Source organism: Gymnoscopelus microlampas (genome assembly GCF_963454915.1).
Source record: "Gymnoscopelus microlampas genome assembly, chromosome: 12".
Classification (NCBI taxonomy): Eukaryota; Metazoa; Chordata; class Actinopteri; order Myctophiformes; family Myctophidae; genus Gymnoscopelus; species Gymnoscopelus microlampas.
Window position 1 is genome coordinate 24,398,460 of NC_139949.1, and position 25,074 is coordinate 24,423,533.

A 25,074-nucleotide genomic window follows, 5' to 3' on the forward strand; every position below is an offset into this window, starting at 1 on the left:
TCAATTATTTCAATGTCTTCATTCACGACACATACTGGACAGACACGGATGCCAACGGAAACTGGTTGGTGCTGCAACCACAACATAGTGGGCTATTTCTAGTTTTAACTCAGAGTGTACAAATGCAACGGGTCCATTTGGCTATATTTGTTCACCCCCTGAGTTGTAAATGGATGAATTAACACAATCTCCCCACTTGGTAGGCGAGCAAAGAGTTAGTGCTGACACAGCAGAATGCAGAACTTTTCCAAGGGTACCTTCATTGCCTCTGCACAATATGTCCTACTTCTTCAGCAACTAAGAGTCAACTTCGTCGACTTGGTAAGAGGAATTTTTTGTGTTTGTCATTGGACAACTTCTCATTTGCTGAGAGGAAAAAGCAACTTAAATAATATCACTATTGTGCAGGTTTATTCAAACTATTTTCAGGGCTGCTGCATGGGTTTTGAATGTAAAATTATGGTAGGTTTTACCCAGTACATATGAAACTACAAATTCTATTTATTTATTTATTCAGCTTTCAAAACTGCAAGATGGTAGCTTTTAAAACATGTGAAAGGTATTTACTCTGGGTTATGAATTCCTTTGAGCGTCTCTGCAGTGCTTGAGAGACTTCCTTTGTAAGCTCTTATAAATACAGCTTTGGTGCCGACTTCCTCCAGTTTGTTATGTTCATTGTCAAATTGTCCATTAAAAGGTTAATGTTCTAACGCATATACTGAAAGTAAGAGGAATAGAAATGTGGCAAGAATGGTACAAGAAACGCAGAGGGAGACTGAATGCAGCCAAGCGTGAACGGCCTGGCAGCTAGTGGCTGAATGGACGGTGTTCCCACTGATGAGTATTAATGATATCAGAAAAGTGCACCCAAACATGTGTGAGGAGGGGAAGGGCAAAGACAGGCTGTAATGGATGTGGCTTGCGCACAGGAATGGAGGATCTGCTTGGACTGCAGCACAGTGCATAGGTTTCTGGATATTAAAAATTAATGACCATCTCCGTGATTTACGACAACACAAAGATGCTGAAGCCTTACTTGTCTAAGATGGATGTCCAGGGAATAGTAGAGGAAGACTGATGTAGCCTCTGTGAGCCATCGTGCATGGCACATCTAAAACCTGACCTCCGGGTATGTAAACGACATTACTGCACCGTGTCGAGTATTGATATTCTTAAGTTACCGAAGAGAAGAGCCGAAGGATTCTTTTCAAGGGGACAAGAAGAGAAAATCACTTGAACTTGGCTGGTCAGTCTCTGTTGTAAAATCAACCATATGACAGAGGGAGAAGTTGAATATTGACCACAGTAGTAGTAGAACACCATATTAATTCTCTTAAGTAGTGTGCTGACATTCAAATGTCCTTTTGTGGGTTTTCTTTAAGGGTTGATTGGTAGCAAAACCAAACTGCTAATTTATTTATTCAACGTTACTTACTGTAACTTGTATCTCCTTGATTGATATGATTCTCTCTGGGTGTCCAGAGTGCCCTGCGCAAGGAAGTGCTGTCTTAAAAGGCCATTTATACCATCTAAATTACCCAGCTCCACAGGAGACACTGCATTTGGTTTCAGAGCATTGACCATATTCACAACCAACCATTTAGCTCTTACATCACACTTGGGGGTGGGACACATGTCCATAATGGTTGTGTGACATTATAAATTAGCTCTGACTTGAACTAGTTCTAGTTAAACTAGAACACAACAATACAGTGCAATGGTGCATTATATGCAACTTAATCATTACCTCTAACTCTTTACTGTTTATCAGTTTTTTGTTCTTCTTATAAGAACTAAGTCTTATCAGGTTATAAATAATATGGGGGAAGGATTCAGTGCTGAATCCTGTGTGTGAGCGTGCGTGCGTGCATAAGTCAGCTTGCGTGGGGGGGGGTGGGGGGGGCTGAGACACCAAAATTAACTGTTCAGCTGTCTGTGTCCTGAGTGTATTCAACGAAGCATCTGTGATAGGAGGTACGTAGTCAATAACAACTAAGACACATCCGGTCTCACTAAGCTCCTATTCTCCTCCTATAGTCTGTTGAAACACTGCCTCTATTTTCTGAGGGCCTGTGCTTTGCATGTCTGTATATGGTGGAATGCATGTCCTCCCACCTCCAATGGTCAGAAAATATACAAAAGTATAGCTGTAAAGATACTGTAAGTAAAACTGAAATGACTAATTTCCCCAATGTCCTTGGCACATTATACAGTAATAGATTCTAACTCTCGAATAGAATCACGCACTGACCAATCCAATGGTAAGCAAAACTGTATTCATATATCAAGGAATTCATTTGTTTTATTTGTACAAGGGCCTACTCTGGGACCACGCAAGTCAGAAACTAAACTGCAGTATGCAAGTCGAGAAACGATGCAAGTTGGAAATGCATGCACCTCCCGGGTTATGCAATACCCATTGTACCTGTCAGAGTACTCGCTGTACCCAGAGCAGTACTGGGAACTCTGGCACAAACGTGACACAAAGCTCGGCCAATCCGTGAAGCCGATAGGTTGGGTTGGCCAATCAGGGAAGCCATTGCCTACACCCCCACAGGCACAGAGATTCGGTGGGTTTTGGGGTTCTGGAAAACCACCAGCCTGACCGAATTCCCACTCAGCACTGCACCCCCGGATCATCGGCGACACATACACCAAGTTTGAAGTCAAACGGTCAGACCGTCCCCGGATTATGCCCGGCAAAGACACACACACAGACAGATACATGTTTTGCAAATGTATAGATCATATATGTATCTGCAGCATTAGGTCTGAAATAATGTCCACTTGAAGAAATGATACTTTAAATGGTTTATTCTGTTATGCTACTCTAGTTGGTCATATGCAATGCTGTTTCATAATGCATAATGGAAGGAACATTTTAATTTAACATTTTATAGCAGGTCAGATCAATTTAGCTGGCTACTTCCTGCGGCTACTAGACCTTTTAACTCATCTCTCTTCCCCCCCACACGTCACTCAGTCTCTCCTCTTCTCTACAATAAGTTTTCTGTATATCTATATCTATCTGTCTTATTATGTGGTGTCTACTGTATGTCCATGAAGTCACAATGTTCTATATATATATATATATTCCAACTTTATTTCAAGCCTAGAATCAAGCCATCCACGTTCCTGGTGATTCATGACCATAAAACATTTGATTCTGTGAGAAAAATCAAATGAATTGATATCAATATTTTTGGAAATCTCTATGGGACAAATGAATGGGGGCTGGAGCGATGGAACCAGAAAATGGCCGCCACTGCTATGCCCAATAAAAAAACATATTTACTTTCCAGGTGTTGACCCCCGGGCATTTTGACAATGACCTTTCCTGTTATATTTCAATTTCCACAGTGTCATGGAAGAAAAGCCTCAGAAATATGGTTTGCTATCTATATTAAATTATCTTGGGAAAAAAATACAAATGCATTTAATCCTGAGAAGCGTTTCTCAAGCCCAGTTCACAATCCTCATCCTGGCACCCCATAATCGGCGAGTAAAGTATTTTGATGTCCGCAGGGTCCATGTGGACAATTGGACCCAAAGTGGACTCTAAGCAGCTCAGTCATTTTTCAATTGTCATATTTAAATGTTGTATACATTACACTACGTACTAGTCTAAATTACACAATACACTGGAGCATGAAAGGCAAGACAGTCCACTGAACTCTTAATCTGTATATTCGTCTGCTGCCTGTTTTTAAACATCACATAAGCACCTTAAGAAGTGGTTTGATGATGTCTGGTGAGCCAAACAGAACCTGGCAGTATAATAATCTAAGCAGTACACCATTGTGTAAGCCTTTTATGATGGAGAAACCGGAAATCTTCATGACTCACACGCAACAGTTTTGGATACAACCTTTAACCATTGTCAAGTGTGGGTTAAAATACATCGAAACATGCTCGGTTCCAGCTTGACCTAAACAGACAAATATAGCATATACTGTATATAAAGCAGGACTGTGTGATTTTGGAGATGTCTATCTGGGTGAGCCTCCGCCAACTAGTGATGAAAATAGCAACGGACGAGGGCTCGCTTCACTCTACGATGGTTTATGTTTTCCGAGCAGGCGAGCGGCAGAGAGTGCAATGTGTGAAGCAATGTAATCCAAAATTGCAACGCACTGCTGATTTGCAAATAACACACACCCTACTACACCTCTCCACCTGCATTAGCCAAACACACATACAGTACACACCAGTGCCACGGTTTCTTTGTGCTGGCCGAAGTAATTCCCTTCTTGTACATTACCACACTATTACCTTAAACGGGCATATTGGCATGCTTCAGCAAAGGTGCTGGTGCCTATTTATTTTTCCTTTGTCATTGAAAATGTTTGCCATAAGTGAAGAGGACTGTCTTTAAGAGCAAATCAAACAGCAGTATGTATTTAAACACAAGATGCTACATTCAAGTTGACCAAAAGTATGACATTTACTGATCATCCAATATCAAGTGAAAAGCTCAACGTTACATTGGTAACTGTTGTTTTCAAACCCCCATGCCCATCACACACCAAAACTTCCATCTAGGTTCAGGGAAACTGTCATCTGAAAGTAATGGCTGTCACTTCTGCCTCCTATTAAACCAGATTCTTGACTTGCCATTTGAATGAACTTGACAGGCTTCAAGAGGATGTGTATGAACTTACACAAGCTGATACAGTTCCTCCAAACGATTGAAGGCTCAGATCCAACAACAACAAAACACTGGTGCTGTGATCAGAATAAAAAGGTCATGATTACTGGGCGTTTGTAGGACACGTGGCCACAAGCACAAAATGAGATAAAGGTTTCCTTCTTTTAAAGAGGTACGCATCTTGTGACTCTAGCTATATTCATATAAAATATACCCTGACAGGGTGGAGCAGGACCAATCAAAACAATTACATTGATTCAAACATTATTATTAGCATTCAACCTTCCAATGGCATGATACTGACAGCTGCTTGTTATTCAGATCGGCATTCTGCCATCAGGAAATAACAGATCACAGAATGCCTTGATTGACCAATCTGAATTGTATATGCAACAAAGCAGTGTGATAAGCTGTGCAAATTATTCGTGACATCTTGTTGAGGGACTAGTGTGAATAAGACCTACTTGAACTATCACCCCACAAAGTTTTGAGCTAAATCTGACAGAGAGGACGGACTGTGATGAAGCGATACATCCTCATTTAAAACTCACCCTCTAATGAGTAGCGATACAAGAACTACAAGAACTCAAAAATAAAGCATCATGTTAGAAAATATAATCAAACAAAATAAAAAATCAATTAAGTAATTCAAATGAATGACAATATTTAATAAACACTTAATAGGATATAAGATATTATAATTTGAGTGGAATAAAAACACAAATCTTTATTCTATGTTTGTTTGGATCGATCGATAGTTTTTTAATAATCAGAATTAATAATTATGAACTGGCATGCTTACTGTCAGAACTATCAGAAAAGCAGCAGACTTCTGTATAAAATACTCATTTCGGATACAATAAACAAGGCAGCTGACAGCAATACTTTATAAGTTAATATTTAGTTATCTTGTGTTGTTTAGTTATTATGGCTTTTCTTTCCTTTATCGATAGTTACAGACACAGGAAACATGGAGTGAGTGTCAGGAGTGACATGCAGCAAAGGTCCACCCAGGCTGGGAATCAAACCAGGGTCTGGCATCAGAGCCTATGTGGCACGTGCCTTAACTACTCAGCTATTGGTGCCCCATTGACACCAATACTAACCTGACAGTTTAAAAGATGGCTCAACAGTATCATGTACTTGTGTAGCCAGTTACATATTGTTTAGTTGCCAAGTTAAACTGGGCATGAATGGGTAAAAAAAGAAAATCTTGTATAGTAAATTGAGAGCACAGTATTCTGTAAAATGGTACTCTTATTTAGGCCCATTTGTCAAATTTTACAGCTACAGCCAGACAGGCTATTTTATACGTTATTGATTAAAACACTATACAATGAATGTCCAGGTAAAGGTTTGTTTATTAGTATCCACGTGTACATTTGTTGTGCAGATGGAAAATCCAGCAATCCAGAGTTAAAAACAAGACATCACAGGAATACAGATTCGAAGATATCAAACAAATAATTCATAGTATGCAAAACAAGTATAGTATCAAAAGTACTATTAGAGTATTAAGAACATAACTCCTAAGAAAGGCATTACAAGGTGCTCTCTCTCACTCACCCACCCACCCACCCACCCACCCACCCACCCACCCACACACACACACACACACACACACACACACACACACACACACACACACACACACACACACACACACACACACACACACACACACACAAGTTGTTTATCTGATATTGTCTAACTGTGACGTTTAAATGTATATGGTATTGCCAAATGGATGCTATTACAAATGCATAGTATTTTTCTGAATTGTCCTGTGCTGTGGACAATCATAGTCATTAAATGCAATCCAAAAAAATTGCAAAAACCATGGCATAATGTGAGATCACAAATTAGCTTTGTGATTACATTGAAAGAGACTGCACATCTGAAATTAACATTCATGTATTCCAAATCATGTATCCTAAGAATTTAGCATATTTCAAGTTGCTAATATAATATGCAAAGATGAGGAAGTATTCCGGCATTTCAAGTCTAAATATGAAAGAGTTCATGTTTACTTCTTTCTCAGTCCATAATGATGATAAAAGCAGATATTAATTTAAAAGCAGGCTTATTATAACTCTGCAAGCCATCTTTTTTTGGGGGGGTAGGATATTTCTTAATGTTTCTATTCCCTCATAATAATTAATGGAAATGTCAGCAGATGTAGCAAATAGGTTTTTTGGAGAGACAATCTGTCAGCAATTACAGACTCTTATGTCCATTTATTATGGAGGGTCCACAATGGAGACTGATCCCATGATAAGCAGAGTAAACTAGAAGGAGCCATTTAGGAGACTCAAGGACTTCTAGAGTGGAGAATTCAAGTTGGTTTATAAAGAATGCAATTGTGGCTATGCTTGGAATGCTAAAAGTATGTCATTGTTAACAAAAGGTGGCAAACCAATGCCCTTTACACCTGGCGTTAATATGCTTTTAGTAACTAAGTGTTTTGAATGTGTTAGGCCAAATTACATTTACAACTGGCATTTAAGTACATCTACACATTCACATGACAGTATACACAATGAAACTGCACCTTTCACAAAATGTTTGCTGTGGACATATTGTCCTCTTCCATCCTCCAGAAAGATAGCAAATGCACTGAAGGAAAATCCATGTTCTGTTTCTGGTAGTGTTATACCACCTGGTCGCCTATTGCTTTTACACTATGTGTATACTTCATAGTTGGATCTGTGCACATGTGGCAGAGCAGTACTGCCTGTAGCCCAGGGGCTTAATATCTGCCTTGGCCAAGAGGTATTCCCCTATGGTTAAGTGATAGATATTTGATTTCCCCACACAGTCCATGGTTCGAATCCAGGCGGCTGTTGGTTATTTCAGTTTCTGTAACCAGATTGGAGGCACTTTGCAAATATATTTCATTATTAATCAGCCAAATGCGTCTCTGACCACCTTTGGAAGCAGTTTGGGTAATTCAACATTTATGCGTCTTTGTGCAATCCACTTACAATTCAATCACTCAGGACACTAGGGTTGTCAATGAATATTCCATTTGATTATATAATCCAATTGTACAAAACAAAAATCTGATGTTTGAATTAATATTGGATTCTTAAAAAAACAACTTGGCCACAGAGAGTGATTTGCATTCAGAGCAATCTAACAGTCCCTACCTCAGCCTACCTCAGATTTTGGTCAGTACATGGCTTGATTATAATTTCCTGTTTCATGTGAATTCAAAAAGTGAATATTTTGTTGATTACAGCACAGCTTGCTCAGAGCATTGAATTTATTTTTGCCAAAACTCTTGCTCAGTAAAAATACTATCAAATTGTTTATTGAAAAGCTACAATCTTTAAACTGTATGTATATATATACATGTCTCTCCTGGTGGAGAGAGGTAATTGCAACAATATTGAAACTACAATAAAGATGGCGGCACATAAGGGGTCCAAGTCTGCTTCAAATAACATTGTCAACCACTATGTGTCCTACCGGACACCAGGGTTGAAATGTCTCACAGGAAAAGTAGGGAGACCACCTCCAACCACTGCAGATGTGCTATTTTTATTGCATATTGTAACATATGCTACCATACTAAACCGTTACTTAAAATACATACCAAATTGTAGCTATAAACCAGTATTAATATTATAACCTGTATAAAAAGGCTATCTAATCAACATAATAAAGGATCCTTCAAAAGGTCAAAGACTCTTTCCATCTACCATTGACCAATCCACGCAGATATCCTCAACCCACATACTGCTCGACTTCCATAGATGAACAATTTCTTCCAATTTGGAAGAACATCCCAACAGCTGACTTTACCATTCAATCAGCCTGGCAAAAGGAATGGGAGTCCAAGGAGGTCCAACAAAAAAACCTGGAGTCAGACCCCACCCAACCAGTGTTAATTTTGACAGCAAATTTTGATTTAGTCTTAGTCTTTTGAATAACACACCATTTAGTTTTAGTCCTATTTTAGTCTTCTGAAATTGTTTAGTCTTAGTCTAGTCTTAGTCGACTAAATATCAAAACCTTAGTCTTTTAGTCTTAGTCAAAAACAATTACACTGCAGCAAATTCTGATTTAGTCTTAGTCTTAGTCCTTTGAATAACACACCATTTGGTTTTAGTCCTATTTTAGTCTTCTGAAATTGTTTAGTCTTAGTTGACTAAATATCAAAACCTTAGTCTTTTAGTCTTTTAGTCTTAGTCGACAAAATTAACACTGCACCCAACAGGTCCCTGGAGACAGTGGTCAACCCTTAACCGATTCAGGACCGGACATGGCCCCTGCTTGGCCAGCCTTCATGAATGTGTGCTTGCGGAGAGGAGCAAACAATGGAGCACATCGACTTCAGGAGGCCACGGAGAGATCATGTGCCCATTCTCATTTTCGGCGCTGCAGTGGAAAGGGTCAGCGACTTCAAGTTCCTCGGAGTACACATCGAGGAGAACCTCAAATGGGAAACACTACACACGTGAGGAAAAAGGCTCAGCAGCGACTCTACTGGCTCCGCCGCCTGAAGAAGTTCTGAATAGGACACCGCATCCTCAGACACAACATCTCAGTTGAAGGCGTTCTATCAGGCTGTGTTACGGCCTGGTATGGAAAATGTACTGCCCGAGAAAAGATAAGCCTACAGCGAGTAGTGCGATCGGCAGAGCTCATAATGGGAGGCGAGCTCCCCACGCTCCAGGAACTGTACAAAAAGCGGTGTGTAGTCGAAGCCCAGCGCATCATCAAGGACAAGCAGCCCCTACAACGGCCGCGGCCGGGCAAGGGGGCCTATCGCAGTATCAAGAGCAGCACCACCAGGTTCATGAACATTTTCCACCCGGCTGCCATCAGACTGCTGAACAAGGCATGAGTCTTGTTCAGCAGACACAGCCTGATGACAGGCGGTGTCGTCAGGCTGGTCTCAGACCTTCGCTCTTCCTTGGACCTACCTGTGGATTATACCAGTGTCAGTCTTTAACAGTGGTGAGCTGTGGATTTTTGAACCAAGGGTACTGTATTTTATGACGTCACGCGCGCGCACGTGCGCGCACATAGCCACTCAGCTCAGTGCTAGTTGAAATACTGTATTCAACATGTGATTATTAATGTAATCATATGTATTATTATTTTGTTGTATTGTTGCATTGTTAATTTGTTGTTTTTATTTTTGTTTCAAATTAATTATTTTATGTTCCTTTTAATTTTATATAAAAGCCCTTTACATAGACTCACCCACACATAAGTAGGCCTACTTAAAATAATCAGACAACTTGTGTTTGTCTTGTCTCAGAGAACTGGGTCCTCTGCTAAGCGATCCCCTTCACACCTTGCAGTGCAGAGACTGTTGTCTGTCATTGTGAGAGGAACACATTCAATTCAAGTCCGTGTCTTTTCTCGAGTAGCCTAATGTTATGCAAAGCAGCCAGGTAGACGCTATTGAGAACGGCTCGCCACTGACGGTGCGAACCTTGAGAGGCTATTGTTTTTAAACTTTAAGGCGTTAAAGACCGCCGCTGACGGTGCGTGCACGCGCGCCCCCAGCTCCCACAGTGTCAGAACTAAGGGTACGCCGTACCCCCCCGTACCCCCTACAGCTCAACCCTGGTCTTTAACAACTTAAACTCTGTACATTTTTCGCTGAAAATACCACCTAAGCTGACAATGCATCGCTTGATCTGAACTTGTATATCGGCTATTTCTGCTAAATGTTCCCCCCCAGAACGGGGGGTGTTCAAGTGGATCAATGAAATTGTACGTACATGACATTGTATTTGTTCATTTGTAATGTGTACGTAGATCTTTGAGGACCAATTGTATGAAGATAGGTTAAAAATTAGTGAAGTCGTACCTCAGGGCTCTATACAAGTGTCTTTTCCGTTTTCGCTTGTTATTGATCTGCTATTTTAAAGTGGTTAATGGAATAGAGTAGTTTAGTGCAGTCTTCAACAGAAACGGACATTGTTCAGATTGACTAAGTCAGTCACAAAAAAATCAAAATCTCTGAGACGCCTCTGAGGTGAAAATACCAGTAGTTTTCTCTTTTTGCAGACTGTCTCCGAATTTTTCAAAGGAAATATCTAGATAAAAGTAAGAGCAAGAGTCTTAAAGTACCTTTACTGCATTTGGTAGGCAGTACAGTAGCATTCCACCGAGAGTAGCAAGCCTATTTCCATTTTCTTTTTTCACCTGACTGGGAAAAATATATAAAATAGGCTATCCTTCTATGAACGGACTGCTTGGTTAACTATCCTTATAATATAGTTCTACTTATCACTCAAGCACTCTCAGACCCTTATTAATATGAGATTCTCCAGCAGAGGAAAAACCACCATAGCATAATGCCACAGTGTCATATTATGACGCACCTACTGGCTGGTGCAAACTATAGGGATTGTGGGTCCCGATTCAACCATTTGAGGCTGGTCTCAACTGATTATCTTCTCAAATGGTCCTGTAGATTTGTAGTGTTTACAGACAGTATATTAACACGCCCATTTTGAAAACCTAAATCTAAAACCTATTTCATCATGAATCATCATTTACAAAATGATGGAGCGTGCACAAAAACAACCCCTGTGATGTGACAATAAAGCTGAATCTGATTTGATATTCGAATGACTCAAATTCCTGTTGCATGACGGCAATAGCTTTGGAAAAGAAACACACAATAGTAAATTAGTCGCTGACTCACAACTGCATAAACATGGTAGTGAACAAGAAGAAGGCTTCCACTGTCTCCCAAGTCAGATGGATGGAAGACATGAAAGATATAGCAATTAAAGCTATTGTGGCAACACTATGAACAAGTATTAAATGTTTAAACAAGGCACACACAACAAGTAGGACAAGATGTATGTCTGCTGTCTGCCTCCATGTTTGTTTTGTTCTAAGTCTGCTATAAAAATGGGTTCTGACTGATTGCAAGAATAAACGTGTTAAATGTGTGACTGCTGTTTAGAACAAAATTGTCTTGTGTGCGTTCTAAAGACTGAAACACAAAACATCTGTGAAATCTGTCTTTATGTGAGGGTTCTGCCAAGTTGTCAACACTGTTTAGGATTTGAAAACTCGTCTAGCAGCAAAGACATGGCAACAGATTGCGTTTATGTAAGTCCCAAACAGCAGTGAGCCAGCAAGCTAATGTTGTGCTAACAATCCAAATCCATTAGCACATTTTGTTAACATTCCCTGACTTCTAGGCATAGTTAGCCTACAGTAAATCAGTAATTCTCAACCTTTGTAATTTCGAGGACACCCAGCATGATAATTATGCATTTAGGCCATGGACCCCATTCAATTAGATTTGTATCCTCAGTGTTAATTTAACTTTAAGAGTGTACAAATGGAACCTTAATAGATTTGGTTCCATTTGTGCACTCTCGGAATTACAGACCCATAAGGGTCCATTTGGTTCCTAGGTATAAATCATTTGAGTACCTCCTGGAACCCCCTAAATGACCCCTGGGGGTCCTCGGACCTTACATTGAGAACCTAAATTACTAAATGACTGAAATATACACTGTGTTACACTGTTTAAACCCAGAATACTCTTTTCTTTTGTAATATGAATCATAAGTTAATATGGCTCTGATGTTTGCACCAATTTTGCCTTAATATCAAAGTGTTCTGTTTGTCAGCTTATGCCATATCTTGTTCTCTAAAACCCTGATAAGCCGTTATTCTGGTTTTAGAAAGACTGGATAAGTTGCCTGTCATATTCTGATATTATCTGGGATACTGACACAGTCAAATATGTTATCTCATTTGCTGTTGCTCTCTGTGATCTGAGCTTTCCATTCATTCTGAATCCACAATTCCAACCATACAAGTACAGTAGGAGTACTACTAGTTACAGGGTTTGATGAGTTGGCACAAGTATCAAACCTCTGGAGATAAATTAATGCCATTTGCACCAACCAATGCCTTTAAAGGACCCCAATGGAAACAAGCCAATGGCTTTCTTGTTTTTTTTTTACTCCTATTAGCTGACCTATTGAACTGTACTTTCATGTGTTTTTTTCTGCAAACTTCTAATAATGACAACCACTAAGATTAGCCACTGTCAACCTCCCTATTTTTGGTCATTATATGTGTAAACCTTCAGAAATATTACAAAATATTACACAATAGCAGATCTACAAGCTCACCACGTGTCAAGATGCGTTGTGAATTCATCATACGATGTAGGGCTTAAGTGGTTAGACTGCTTCAGGAGGAATGAGTTTATTGGTCCAAAGGGGTCAGACAATCATAAAGGTTTAAACTTGTGTATGTGCAGGTGTCATTCCTATTGACCTACAGTACAGTATGTAGGGCAATATCAATTCTGGCCATCCAGATAAAATGAATGGGACTGCCAAAATGATTTATCCTTAAAATAGGTTGAATAATGTCACAAGAGATGCCACATACTGCAACCATTAAGCCTACATGTATTTCAGTCTTTTCTTTTCTTTTTAATTTATAGTAGTAAATTTTGCCTGCACCCTCCCCGCACATTTCTGTGTTGCCACTGCTGTTCTACCCTACTGCCTCACCTGCCAGTGAGAACGACGCCCACACTGACCAGGAGGACGTATTGCCTTCGTCCTACTCCTCACGTTCAACACCCCCCACTGACAGGTGCCGCCCTGGCCCGTACGAGTTGCTAGCGCAGCGAAAAAGACCGCCCTCCCCACCCAGCTTCTCTCCCTCGAACGGTACAGCCAATTGTATTCATACATAGATGCTCGGCCAAGCCAGGTGCACCGGCCTATATGTTTTAACATCTTACTTTGTTCTCTAAATATATTTGACAACAAAACCATGGTACAGATGTTAATGTCAACAGATCATCAAATGTATGTCTATTCAGAAGTATGGTACACTCCTGTCAGGCAGGGGCAGAAGCAGTGACAGTAAGGCATCCTTCATACGGATTTATTTATAGCAGCTTCAACACCCACCAGAATCTGCTTCAATGAATGCAATGGTGGTCTAATGGTAGAATAATCAAATGCAGAAAAAGAGCATTGGATATATACATTCATATTCAATTCTATTCTTTACACCTCTTTTCATTTGTGCTCTGAAACTGTGCTGTATCCATTGTGCTGCCCATGTGACAACACAATTCAGTGGTCTAGTATCGAAATACATCCTGTTAAATACAATTGAATTCCCTGTTAGTTGCTCATAATGTTGGTGGCATACTGTAATCCCAGTAGGTTATAGGTATAGCCAATAGAATTCAAAACTTTATGCCAATATGTGCCACAACGTAAAGCTTTCTTAGATTTTAAATAAATAAATAAAGAACAAAATCTCAACAGAATTCCAATAAATGGGCACCTCTGCTCTGTATAGCTGCAACATTATGTTACTTTGGTTTTCAACAGTGTTACAAGAAAGCATCAGTGTCATACTTGACATCATTTTGAGTGCACTTATCATGTTTAATATATATACTGTCAGGGCAGGACTAGACATTTCTATTTTAAAGTACCCAAGACAACTGTGATATAGCTGAGACCATAACTCAACCTTCTGCTTGAGCTCCACCCAAGTGAAGTAACATCCCTATTGATTCATGTGTTATATCTCCTGTAAAAGTTCCCAAGTGTGTGTTGGACATTTCCAGACCTTGCTTTATTTACCAATTCAAACATTTTTCAATTTTGTTTTTTTAAATCCATGAATTGGTCGGGGAAAATACTTTTAGAACTAGTGAAAATAGCAGATCTGTGGTGAGCTTGTAGATCGGTTACTTTCTCTAGTTTGGGTCCGGTCCTTGGGGGAGATGTATGTATGGGGATGTATTTTTTGGGTCTCAAGCTAAAAAGATTGCAACCACTTAACTGGGTAATAGGCTACTGGCGTGGGGGCCTTGGGTCGCATCTTTCTGCTGAGCTCTTTATTTGCAGCAGCACCAGCATCGTAACTGATAAAAAAAAAAGTAGCCTCCCCGATCTTCACAGTCATTAGACTAAAATCAGATACAAGTAAGACAGACAGACCTGAATATTCAGTTGGGTAATCAATAGGCCTACCTAACCCCCACTCACACAGTAGTCACTCTGCTCTGAGAACCCTCAATAAGATATTAGCCAGATCAATAACATTCAAGGGCAATGGCAAAAAACACGAGTTTTGCGATCAGCGCACTAACTTAAAACGCTCTTTTTGGAATACAGTTGCATCGGTTAAGGACTGAAATGACAAAATCAGTTGTAGCCTAAGCATGTTATAATTATGCCTTATAAATAAGTCCTGGGCATTTGTGTGCTTGTGCCAGGGAGCATTTGTGTTGTTAAAGAATGTTTCGTAAATGTTCCAAATATTCCACATTTTATTTGAAGAGTTTTTGAAAATAGCATATCTACAAGCTCACAAGGCTTCCTGAGCTTGTAGATCGGATTTTCAAATAGCCGATGCATATAGGTTTAAAAGTGCTCATGTGGCCTAGATCGATCTGCTGCATGTCTTGTCAACACACGCACACAAAATATACCATGGACAACAAATAAATAAATAAGTAAATAAATAAATAAAAAAGACTTACTTCAGAACGGCACTGTCCCCCTGTCTCACGGTGATGTTGTCCCTTAATAAAGAATCCCCGCTTTTTGCTGGAAGTCCTGCAGGTACAAGGAACAACAATTTTAGTCCGATGACAACCAGGCATTTCCCAGGTACAGCGAAACAGCCACACATTCCCATGATGTTTGTCTCTCTGCGCAACTTCCACGAAAACTTAGAAATGTCAAATATTATTCCTTAACGTCTTCCGCCACAAACGACAGGACCGCGATGTTAAAGCTATAAATACTCCTCCACAAGATGCGCTGATGATTGTGGGCGACCTGATTTGCCCCAATTAAACAGGCGCTGAAATGCCGTCTGTCTGACCGTCCGTTGCGCAAATGTAGTAGAAAAGTATGATCTGCACGCCTTAGGATTTCAGTAGACTATAATACAGTCTCTCACTGTTGAAGAAACATCTCTCGCTGCCCTTTAAGAAGTGGCTTCGGTGGAAAAAGCACCGACGGTGTTGTTTGTGTGGGAGAAATGAAATGCGGAGCGTCTCTGATCGTCTCTGGGCTCAAATTGTAATCGCCGTGAAATGGATGCTCAGAGCGCACAGCGCAGAGATGCATCACCCCCCAAGTCTCTTGTTTTCTTGATGCCTGGAGGAGAGGAGACTGTAAAGCTGCCGACTTTCAAGTCAAGTGCAGGAGCTGAGAGAGACTGATACATGCAATTGCAGTATAGTTTCTTTAATTGCTAACTAGCCTAAAGTTCCTAAAGTATTTACTCCAATCCTCCTCACACGCAGCTCACTTTCCGTAATCACCACAGAATCACTTGAGAAGATCTCGTGTGTGTGTGCGTGTGTGCGCGCGTGTGTGTGTGTGTGTGTGTGTGTGTGTGTGTGTGTGTGTGTGTGTGTGTGTGTGTGTGTGTGTGTGTGTGTGCGTGCGTGCGTGCGTGCGTGCGTGCGTGTAGGAATACCAAAACGCTCGCCCCAAAACACAGTCGTCCCGGGGCAATTCCGGCAACCTCGGAACGTTCGTCACCTGGTATATTCCTAAACTTAAACTCAGTAAACTATGCCTAAACCTAACCTTATTCCTAAACGTAACCTCAGTAGAACTATGCCTACACTTATTTCTAACCGTATCCTCAATACAATATATACAAGAATACAAGAACCGCTGGGGGCGAGCGGTCAGAGAAAACAAATGGGGGTGAGCGTGTTTTGGGGCGATTCTTCCGGTTACGGTGAGGAGGACTCGGTCTCGTCTCTGCAATAGCCTAACAGCCTAGTGTCGTGTGCTTGGGTTTGAGCTCAATCACACGATGTCGCTGACAAGAAGCTTCGGCAAGCGACGCCGTTGTACGGAGAATGAATTGGGCTAGAGTTTAAGCTGTCATCTGCACATAATCATCCCGTCAAGCACGCTTATACACTGGAGAATGAACTAAGTTTAGAGACGTGTGTGTATTTCAGGCACACACAATTTCCATTTCCCGGTGACTTTCACCGGTGAGTAGCCTAGTACACACACCCGTGCGTCCGTCATTCGTTTATTGCAGCTTGTCAAAATGTATTTGGAAGTGATGTGCTTAAGGAGGTGGTGGCGCAAAAATCTGTAGCCTACAATTTTATAATCACGTATTAGTGTGTGTGTGTGTGTGTGTGTGTGTGTGTGTGTGTGTGTGTGTGTGTGTGTGTGTGTGTGTGTGTGTGTGTGTGTGTGTGTGTGTGAGAGACTCATTTGAAGGTGGAGGGAGATATTATGGAGGAAAATGGGAGGAAAATGGGTAGGGATGCTTTGATGCTGCTGTAAATTGCAAGTTTATGTACGGTGTACTCTGTGTGTGTGTGTGTGTGTGTGTGTGTGTGTGTGTGTGTGTGTGTGTGTGTGTGTGTGTGTGTGTGTGTGTGTGTGTGTGTGTGTGTGTGTGTTGGGATAAACAATAGGAGGGAGGGCAGAAATGACAAATGTACTTTTACTGCATCTTTCAAATGGCCCTGACTAGCCTATACTAAAACTTAAGAGTGGCACTTAACTATTATGCATCTAACAGAAGCACTCAGAAGCATTAACTTGACCACCAAGAGAAGGCTTGAGGTGATCTTATCGTAATTATGACTTTGTCATGGTATTTGATGGAATGCTTCAGTGAAAACATTCTGGTAAATTACATGTCTTGACTGGAAAATGATACAAGAATGACACTTTGCATCATCATACAGAATATGCCTACTGTTAGTGATTTGCATTAATTGCATGTCAAATTAATCTAAAACATATTTTTTTGGTTAAAGCACTTACTGTAAGAGAAATGCATCATTTAGTCATCAGTATGTGGTATTTCTGTATTTTAGTGCAGGATTCTGGTTAATTGCTAAATTGCAGCACAAATGTGTTAAAACACAGGAAGCAGAGTATGAGTATATACTGTGCTGAAAGAAGTCGAGGACTTCAAATACCTGGGCGCATGGGTCAACTCAACTGAGCAAGATCTTAAAGTGAGGAAGGCACTTGCATGGAGGGCCCTGAATGGCATGACCAGTGTATGGAACTCCAATCTCCCCCGCCAAATCAAACTCAGCTTCTTCAACGCGACAGTAGAGTCCGTTCTTCTCTATGGCAGTGAATGCTGGACCCTGAAACCAGCCCTTGAGAAGTCCCTGGACGGGTGCTACACCAGGATGCTGCGTGCAGTGCTTAACATCAGCAAGAGTGCGCATGTTACCAACAGAATCCTGTATGAGGGAATACCAAGGGTGAGCGAGAAGATTGCTGTAAGGAGAATGAGACTAGCAGGACACTGCCAAAGGCACCGAGAGCTGCCAGCCAGCAAACTGGTGCTGTGGGAACCAACACATGGGCACCGGTCAAGAGGACGCCCCACACTAACATACGTGGACACGCTCAAGAAGGATGCAGGAGCCCATAGCACCAATGAGCTGGCCAGATGTATGGAGAATCGGGATGACTGGAAGCAACGATGGAGGGCTCGTCTGAGGACGACCTAGAGAGAGAGTATCATAAACTACACTATGTATGGTATTAGCCAAGTCTATCCTCTGGCTAATTTCTATTACCCCTATTGTATATTATTATTATTATTTTTTTTTACCAGGTTGCCAAACCTGGTCTATATCTACACTCGCTAGTGGTCACTTTTTTCCCCATTGGCTGGTCCTTTTGCGTGACCTTTTCCTCATTGGCTGGTCATTTAGCCAATGAGGGCTCAATGTCCTCTCAGAATATGGGATCTAAAGACGACCCGCAATACTGTGTTGGCCACTGTATGTATCTGCAACCTGGTATAATATGACTGTGTAATATTTCTCTTGTTTTAGTAAACCCCATGCATGTCATTTTCAAGGGGGTCCTCAACGCTAGCCTAGTAAACCCTCCCTCCGGAAATCTCATTTCCATTTGATTTCAGGAGTGAGTCTGGCCTGATCGCCCATTCTGCAATATTGGCTGTGGGCTGGAGTTGGGCGGGAGTAATACCGTTGACTGACAACCCCTTCAGCCAATGATCGTATTTCCCCTTCAGCCAATCAGCAGTTCACCAGACTAATGTGACGCAACGGGACTTTTGAGACGGCCATGCCCAAAATAGGTTGCCTTATTCGGATACATGTGTGTCACTGCCCGCCCCGGCCGGTTCTCTAAATTTTTATTTTTAAATAGGCTCTGTCATGATTAATTGACCACATATATGAAGTTAAACAACTAAATTCTATCCAAACGATATCTTATAAATAAATTCCGTGCCTCAAAATAGAAGTTTGAGAGCTTTTTGAAGTAAAAAAACAGCGGAGAAAATAGCGGACAGAAAAGATGGCTGCCGTTCGTGTTTTGTCGGCTGCATTCAGGCTGCACTCGGTGCCATTCGGGCTCACTCGAACTCGCCAACTGATTGGCCAACTGTCGCTGTCAATCACAGAACGATGTGCGATGACGCTGATAGGCTCGTCCGTTTGGTGCACACAGCCAATATTGCAGAATGGGCGATCAGGCCAGACTCACTCCTGAAATCAAATGGAAATGAGATTTCCGGAGGGAGGGTTTACCAGGCTACCTCAACACAGTTGGATACAGAAAATACAACACATGAAACAATAATACAACACAAATACTCACACATAAAGGCGTAGCTACTCCCACACACACCGATTACCCCAAAAGTGCCGATGTACACCTTCGGTGACAGCTACACTGAAGAGTTAAAATGATCTTATTCTAATGCCTGAAATGAATGCCCAAATATTAGGATTGATTAGATTAGAGGATAACGCTGTGTTTGTTTTGACAAGAGCCCCACAAATCTACCTAATAAGCAGTTGTTGAATTTATTCAGAGGTTGTTATTGAGAAATTATGATGATGACTTGGGCCAGAAAATTGGGCTAAGATAAGAGTTAATTAAAACTAGCCTGCAATGTAAAACAAGTCCAGTCTAAATGCACATGTTAATGCTTTTTAAATTAAATCCTCACCGCTGACCGCAACGGAATCTAAAGATATGTAGGCTTAATAGGAGCCAAAGGTGTGTGTGTGTGTGTGTGTGTGTGTGTGTGTGTGTGTGTGTGTGTGTGTGTGTGTGTGTGTGTGTGTGTGTGTGTGTGTGTGTGTGTGTGTGTGTGTGTGCCCTCACCACCCTCATCTCCCAGGTGATTAAGGTGCTATACCGTTTGGTCATGCAATGTGATTTTGTAACACCCTGCCAGGATAACATTGTGGCTACTGTTAACAATATTCTATACCGATATAAATGCTATAGTAATTACACAATGAACGAGCAGAAACCTTATGTATATCTACCTATTTCAACTTTGTTTTTTTTCCAATTAATGACATACTCTGTTGTAAAGAGTGTCGCACAAACATAGCTGATCTACAAGCTCAGAACATGAAACATGATGAGCCTGTAGATCTGCTATTTTCACTATTTTTCCAAGATTTTTAGCTTGTGACTAAATAATAACTACATTGAATCCATTGGAAGACTGTTTTTTTTCTCGATATCCATGAAAAGTAACGGTTTTGGACATAGGAGGTTTCCACCGACAGTGATGATATATACCTATTGTGCACTCATCTCTTGCAATGTTATTTTAGGGGTTGTTATAAGACTGCAATCCATTCAATCCATGTCATATACAATAGGGTGCAGACCCTCATTGTTCTGCCTACAGAGGGTTAGGTGCCCCTGGCCACCTTGCCAGACCTCCAACATGAGCAAGGGTGCCATGCATGCCGGAATGACAAATTAAAATGGCATTGGTTGGTGGCGGTGCACAGCCTGCATATGAACCTTTCATCTTGCACAAAATAAACAAGGGAAGAGTGTTAAACTGTCATTGCTATACACCAAGAGTGCACAGTGAAATCCTCAGTGTTCATTTAACTCTAAAATGTAACCAAATTGAGAAATGGATCATTTAACACTTAGGATTTTACCGTGTAGGCTTGGTTACCATGCTTAAGTGGACGGAAACAAGAAAAGAAAACTTATATAAATGACTTTTTGACTGTTTGTCTGTGCTAACACTTCCTCATAGATTTTATTGCTCATTATTTCACTTATGCATGCAATGACATTCACTTAAGTTCCTGCTGAAGCAACATTTACATTGGACACTGACTGGTATTCAAATAATGCAGACTCATCTTTATTCATATCATGAAAGGATGCTGTCTCTGCCCAGTTTAATATGATGCTCTATAGCCAAAACAGGCATTGGGAACTACTGGTTGAAAAGTGTTTATTGGATATATCCATCACATAACATAATATTGCATTGCCACTAATTGGAGGACCTAAGTCAGTAGTTAAGAAACAGTATTTGTTTATAGGGCACAATTGACAGCATTTGCTCTTGTGGAAACAATCTAACTGTTTTCACAGTGATATAGCTTTCCCCTAGAAAAGCTATATGTGACTCTCCCCTTGATCCAGATAACTTCAGCTGCCCCCACAGACTTATCAGAATTACTTTCAGAAGTATTTCAGGTATAAAGATTTAAGTTTTTTTTTCTTCTGTAACCAGATTCAAAGGGGTTTATTTTGTCATTGACTGAAACAAGTACAAGTGAAATGTTTGAGAAACAAGGTATACAATGATTGCTCTACAGGTGGGGAAGTACTGTAATAAATACAATTATATTTGTCAATACAATTATATTTATCAGTCTGTATATGGTAGAGTTTGTTACTTTGTTAATACAAGACAACTAGCACGTCTGCAGTTAAATAAATACATGCTTGTACTGTATATGAGCAATACAATGACACAATACAAGCTTGTAGATCTTCTATTTTGTTGCTATTTGTTGTGTGACCAAGTATATAAGACATAAGTGTTAAGGGCTTATATGAGTAACTTTGGTATTTGTCAGATCAAGGCTTTTCTCTGCTAATGTTTAACAGTCTATGACTACTGTAAGTTAGCAAACGTGTGCTCGCCACAAAAACATGAAATATTTAAGAAGCTGGCACATTTGATGATCCAAATGTTCAGACATCTTGTATATCAATTGGTGTAATATTCTCACTGCTTCCAGCCAGCACATGCTCAGCAGATATGCTGATACAGTCTATCAGAGGCTCTCCATCTGACCTCTGCATGACTTTCTGTGAGGGTGTGCACATGTCGGCCACTGATACAGGACATATTATTTATGATCTTAACCCTTTGTTCAAATTCCTCTAGCTCAGAAATCTAAATGCACTCCAAAAGATTGGAAACAGCAGCCAATTTAAGCAACTCTGTTCAATCCAAGGTGTTTAGCATACAGTAGTGTTATAGCAGCTGGTTGATGGTCGCAATTCAACCCTCCAGCAATGGAACAATACTTTTATTGTTTATCGTCTAAAAACATGAGAGATACGTAATGATGTGAAAGGCACCAACAGACATTTAAGCGGGTCTCTAATGTAAAGGGGAAAAGTTGTATAGTGTTCAACACGAGTAGGAATAATTGCACAAAATGTTAGACATCCTATCTTTCCTTCCAAAGTCAGATGGTATAAAAAAAAATATTATTATGGCTATTTTGGATGTCACAGTATTCCATTTTTTATGTTTGTCCCTACACTGCTGAGGAGGCTTTGTGAGTACAAGAATGTCACTGCCTGCAGTATTGCCACAGTACATGTGGCACAGAAAAACCTTGACAAAACAAAACACCAAGGTTTACAGTTCTCTGACTTGCAGCCATCTATCTTGATATAATGAAATCTGGGATTAGCACTAACTGATTGAGATAATGATGTCATCAAAATGGCATGTCTGCAATTACCAAGGAGGAAAGACCCTTAATACGTTTTCAGTTTAAAAAAAAGTGATGAGACTAATGGAGAGTTGGAGACCTACAGTATAGTAGATAATCTCCCAGTGTCATTTAAAGCTACAACCCATAGGTTTTATGTATGTTGACTCTTTCTCCTGCTGGAGAGAAGTAGAAGCAACAATGTCAGAAATACAATAAAGATTTTGACACATGAAGTGTCCATTCTGGGGACCTTTATTGACATTGTGTCCTACCCACAATGGCATTAGGCGGCAGTGGCTCAGGGGTAGAGTGGCTGGGTAGAGTGAACTGGAAAACCGCAAGGTTCCCAGTTCGATCCCGGGCTGGGGCGCTCCCCTAGAGTTAGTGCCGAAGTGTCCTTGAGCAAGACGCTGAATCCCTAATTGCTCCCGATGAGCAGGTTGGTGCCTTGCATGGTTTCCTCCACAATCGGTGTATGAATGTGTGTGTGAATGGGTTAATGGCACAATCAATGTAAAGCGCTTCGGATAGAAGCGCTATATAAATGCACCATTTACTTAGACCATCTCTAACCACTGTTTTTATTATTTTATTTATTTAACTGCAGATGTTCTAGTGTATAGTATTAACGTATGGTACAGACTGCTTAAAATAACATTTTATTTATTTAAAAAAAGTTCTGTAGTGTAGCTTTAAACCAACGACATTTGAAAACGAACTCATCTGTAGAACAATCAGTATAATCTTTTCCTTGGCAAAACACAAAATGCTCATTTTATTGATGTGAAAGCACTTTAACATCAAGCATCATATTGTATCAGGAGAAATTCCCTCTGCAAACTGCTCCCAGAAAGAGAGTTCTGGCATGATTCAGAAAGATAGAGGTAGTCCCCAGGGACAAATTCCACATGCCTGCTTTTCTGCATTGAAACTTATTGTCAATTTCCAAAACGCTAAATTGATGATTTGTATGTATGCAAATATAGTTTGTATTTAACCCTGAGGTTATAAACAATTTAGATAGTGACAACAAATTTGCAAAAACTGAATTGAGTGTAGCAGCTCACAGTAATGCCTATTTAGGCAGAAACTGTCATCCCAGAGATGGATTCCCCTCACTTCAAGGTGAATGCAACTGTGAGAGCAATTTCCATTCAGATATTACTCAAATGGAACTAATATCTTCGGATAAAATGAATCAACCACTCAGATCAAATTTGACACTGACATATGGATTGCAGTTAGGAAACTAGGGAAAATATATACGCAACGAGGGAATATCTCAAAAGAGGTTATGCTCAATTTCAGATGGTTAATCGTCCAATTTCTAGGCAGACAGGAGCCAATCAGGTCTTATCAATAATGAATTAGTTTTCAGGGCCGGTACAATTGCCTCCGATTTGGAAAATGCTACCAGTGTACGTATTAATAAGTGTGTGTATAGTTTTATAAAAGCCCATAGGAGATTTTTCAATGGATTTGTGGCATATTCATACTTGCTTGGTAGTATATGGTGCTTTTTATTCTATGATCCCCTAGGTAGTCATACAGTAGGCAAATATTGTAAACCGAATTACACACACACACACACACACACACACACACACACACACACACACACACACACACACACACACACACACACACACACACACACACACACACACACACACACACACACACACACACGATAGAATAATACTTACTATATTAATAGTTGCAGCCCTAGTTGACAGCATATAAGAACATAAAAAGGGTGCATTTATAGCCTATACCAGGGGTCTTCAACAGGGGGTCCGGGACCCCTAGGGTGTCATCAGAGTTAATACAGGGGGTCCGCCAAATCTTTGTGTGATGTTTTTTTTTTTTTTACATTAACCACTTGAACCCTAGCATCCCTTTTCTGAGTAGAACTTTAGCCAAAAAAAGCAGATCTACAAGCTCACAACGCCTCGGCTGCCAGGCTTGTGAGCTTGTAGATCGGCTATTTTTGGCAAAGAGTTAGTGTAAGGGAAAAAAGAGCAGCAGAAGTTTATCTGAAACACAATTTTATACAATATTGAGGGGGTCCCTGCTTCATCTCTCTCTCAGCTAGGGGGTCCTTGGCCTGAAAACGTTGAAGACCCCTGGCCTATACTTCTTGAAATGAACCTGACAAAGGTCCATTATGATGGACACATTGTTTCTTTAAAGATGTATTGGAGCATATACAAGTGTGCAGACTCTGTCCTATTTATTGAACCTCAGTCAAGAACCCTAGAACAGGATGTGTGAATGTCTATTTTCACACTGTATGTGTATGAATCCTCTGACTATACCAGTGATTCTCAAAGTGGGGTCCTTGGTGGGGTTCCAGGGGGTCCCCAGGAAAATTGGTTAATATAGCATGAAAATCAGGTTAACCACTTTAACCCTACAATGCGTTGCTGTGAGGTTGTAGATCTGCTATTTTCTAAAAGAAATCTAGAAAGAAATGAGAACAATTTGGAATATATTTCATATATTTGAGAATCATGATTAGGATATGCAATATTTTTCATCACAAGAAGTGTCCCACGAATCTATTGCGTGTTGTGAAGTAGCGTTCTTCTCAACCCAGTTTGAAGCCCATCATTATCTACATTGGATTGGACTTTTAAAATTATATTTATTACGGGGCCAG

The 25,074-nt window shown here is 40.5% G+C and overlaps 1 protein-coding gene across 1 annotated transcript in view; it reads right to left on the bottom strand.

Moving 5' to 3' along the window:
- Positions 1-15,575, bottom strand: part of opcml (opioid binding protein/cell adhesion molecule-like) — a 161,427-nt gene extending 145,852 nt beyond the window's left edge. Inside the window, exon 1 of the mRNA XM_084073424.1 lies at positions 15,171-15,575. Within this exon, the coding sequence (XP_083929550.1) occupies positions 15,171-15,328 (158 nt within the window). The 5' untranslated portion in view covers positions 15,329-15,575. The remainder of the gene's footprint in view (positions 1-15,170) is intronic.
- Positions 15,576-25,074: the final 9,499 nt, after the last annotated feature.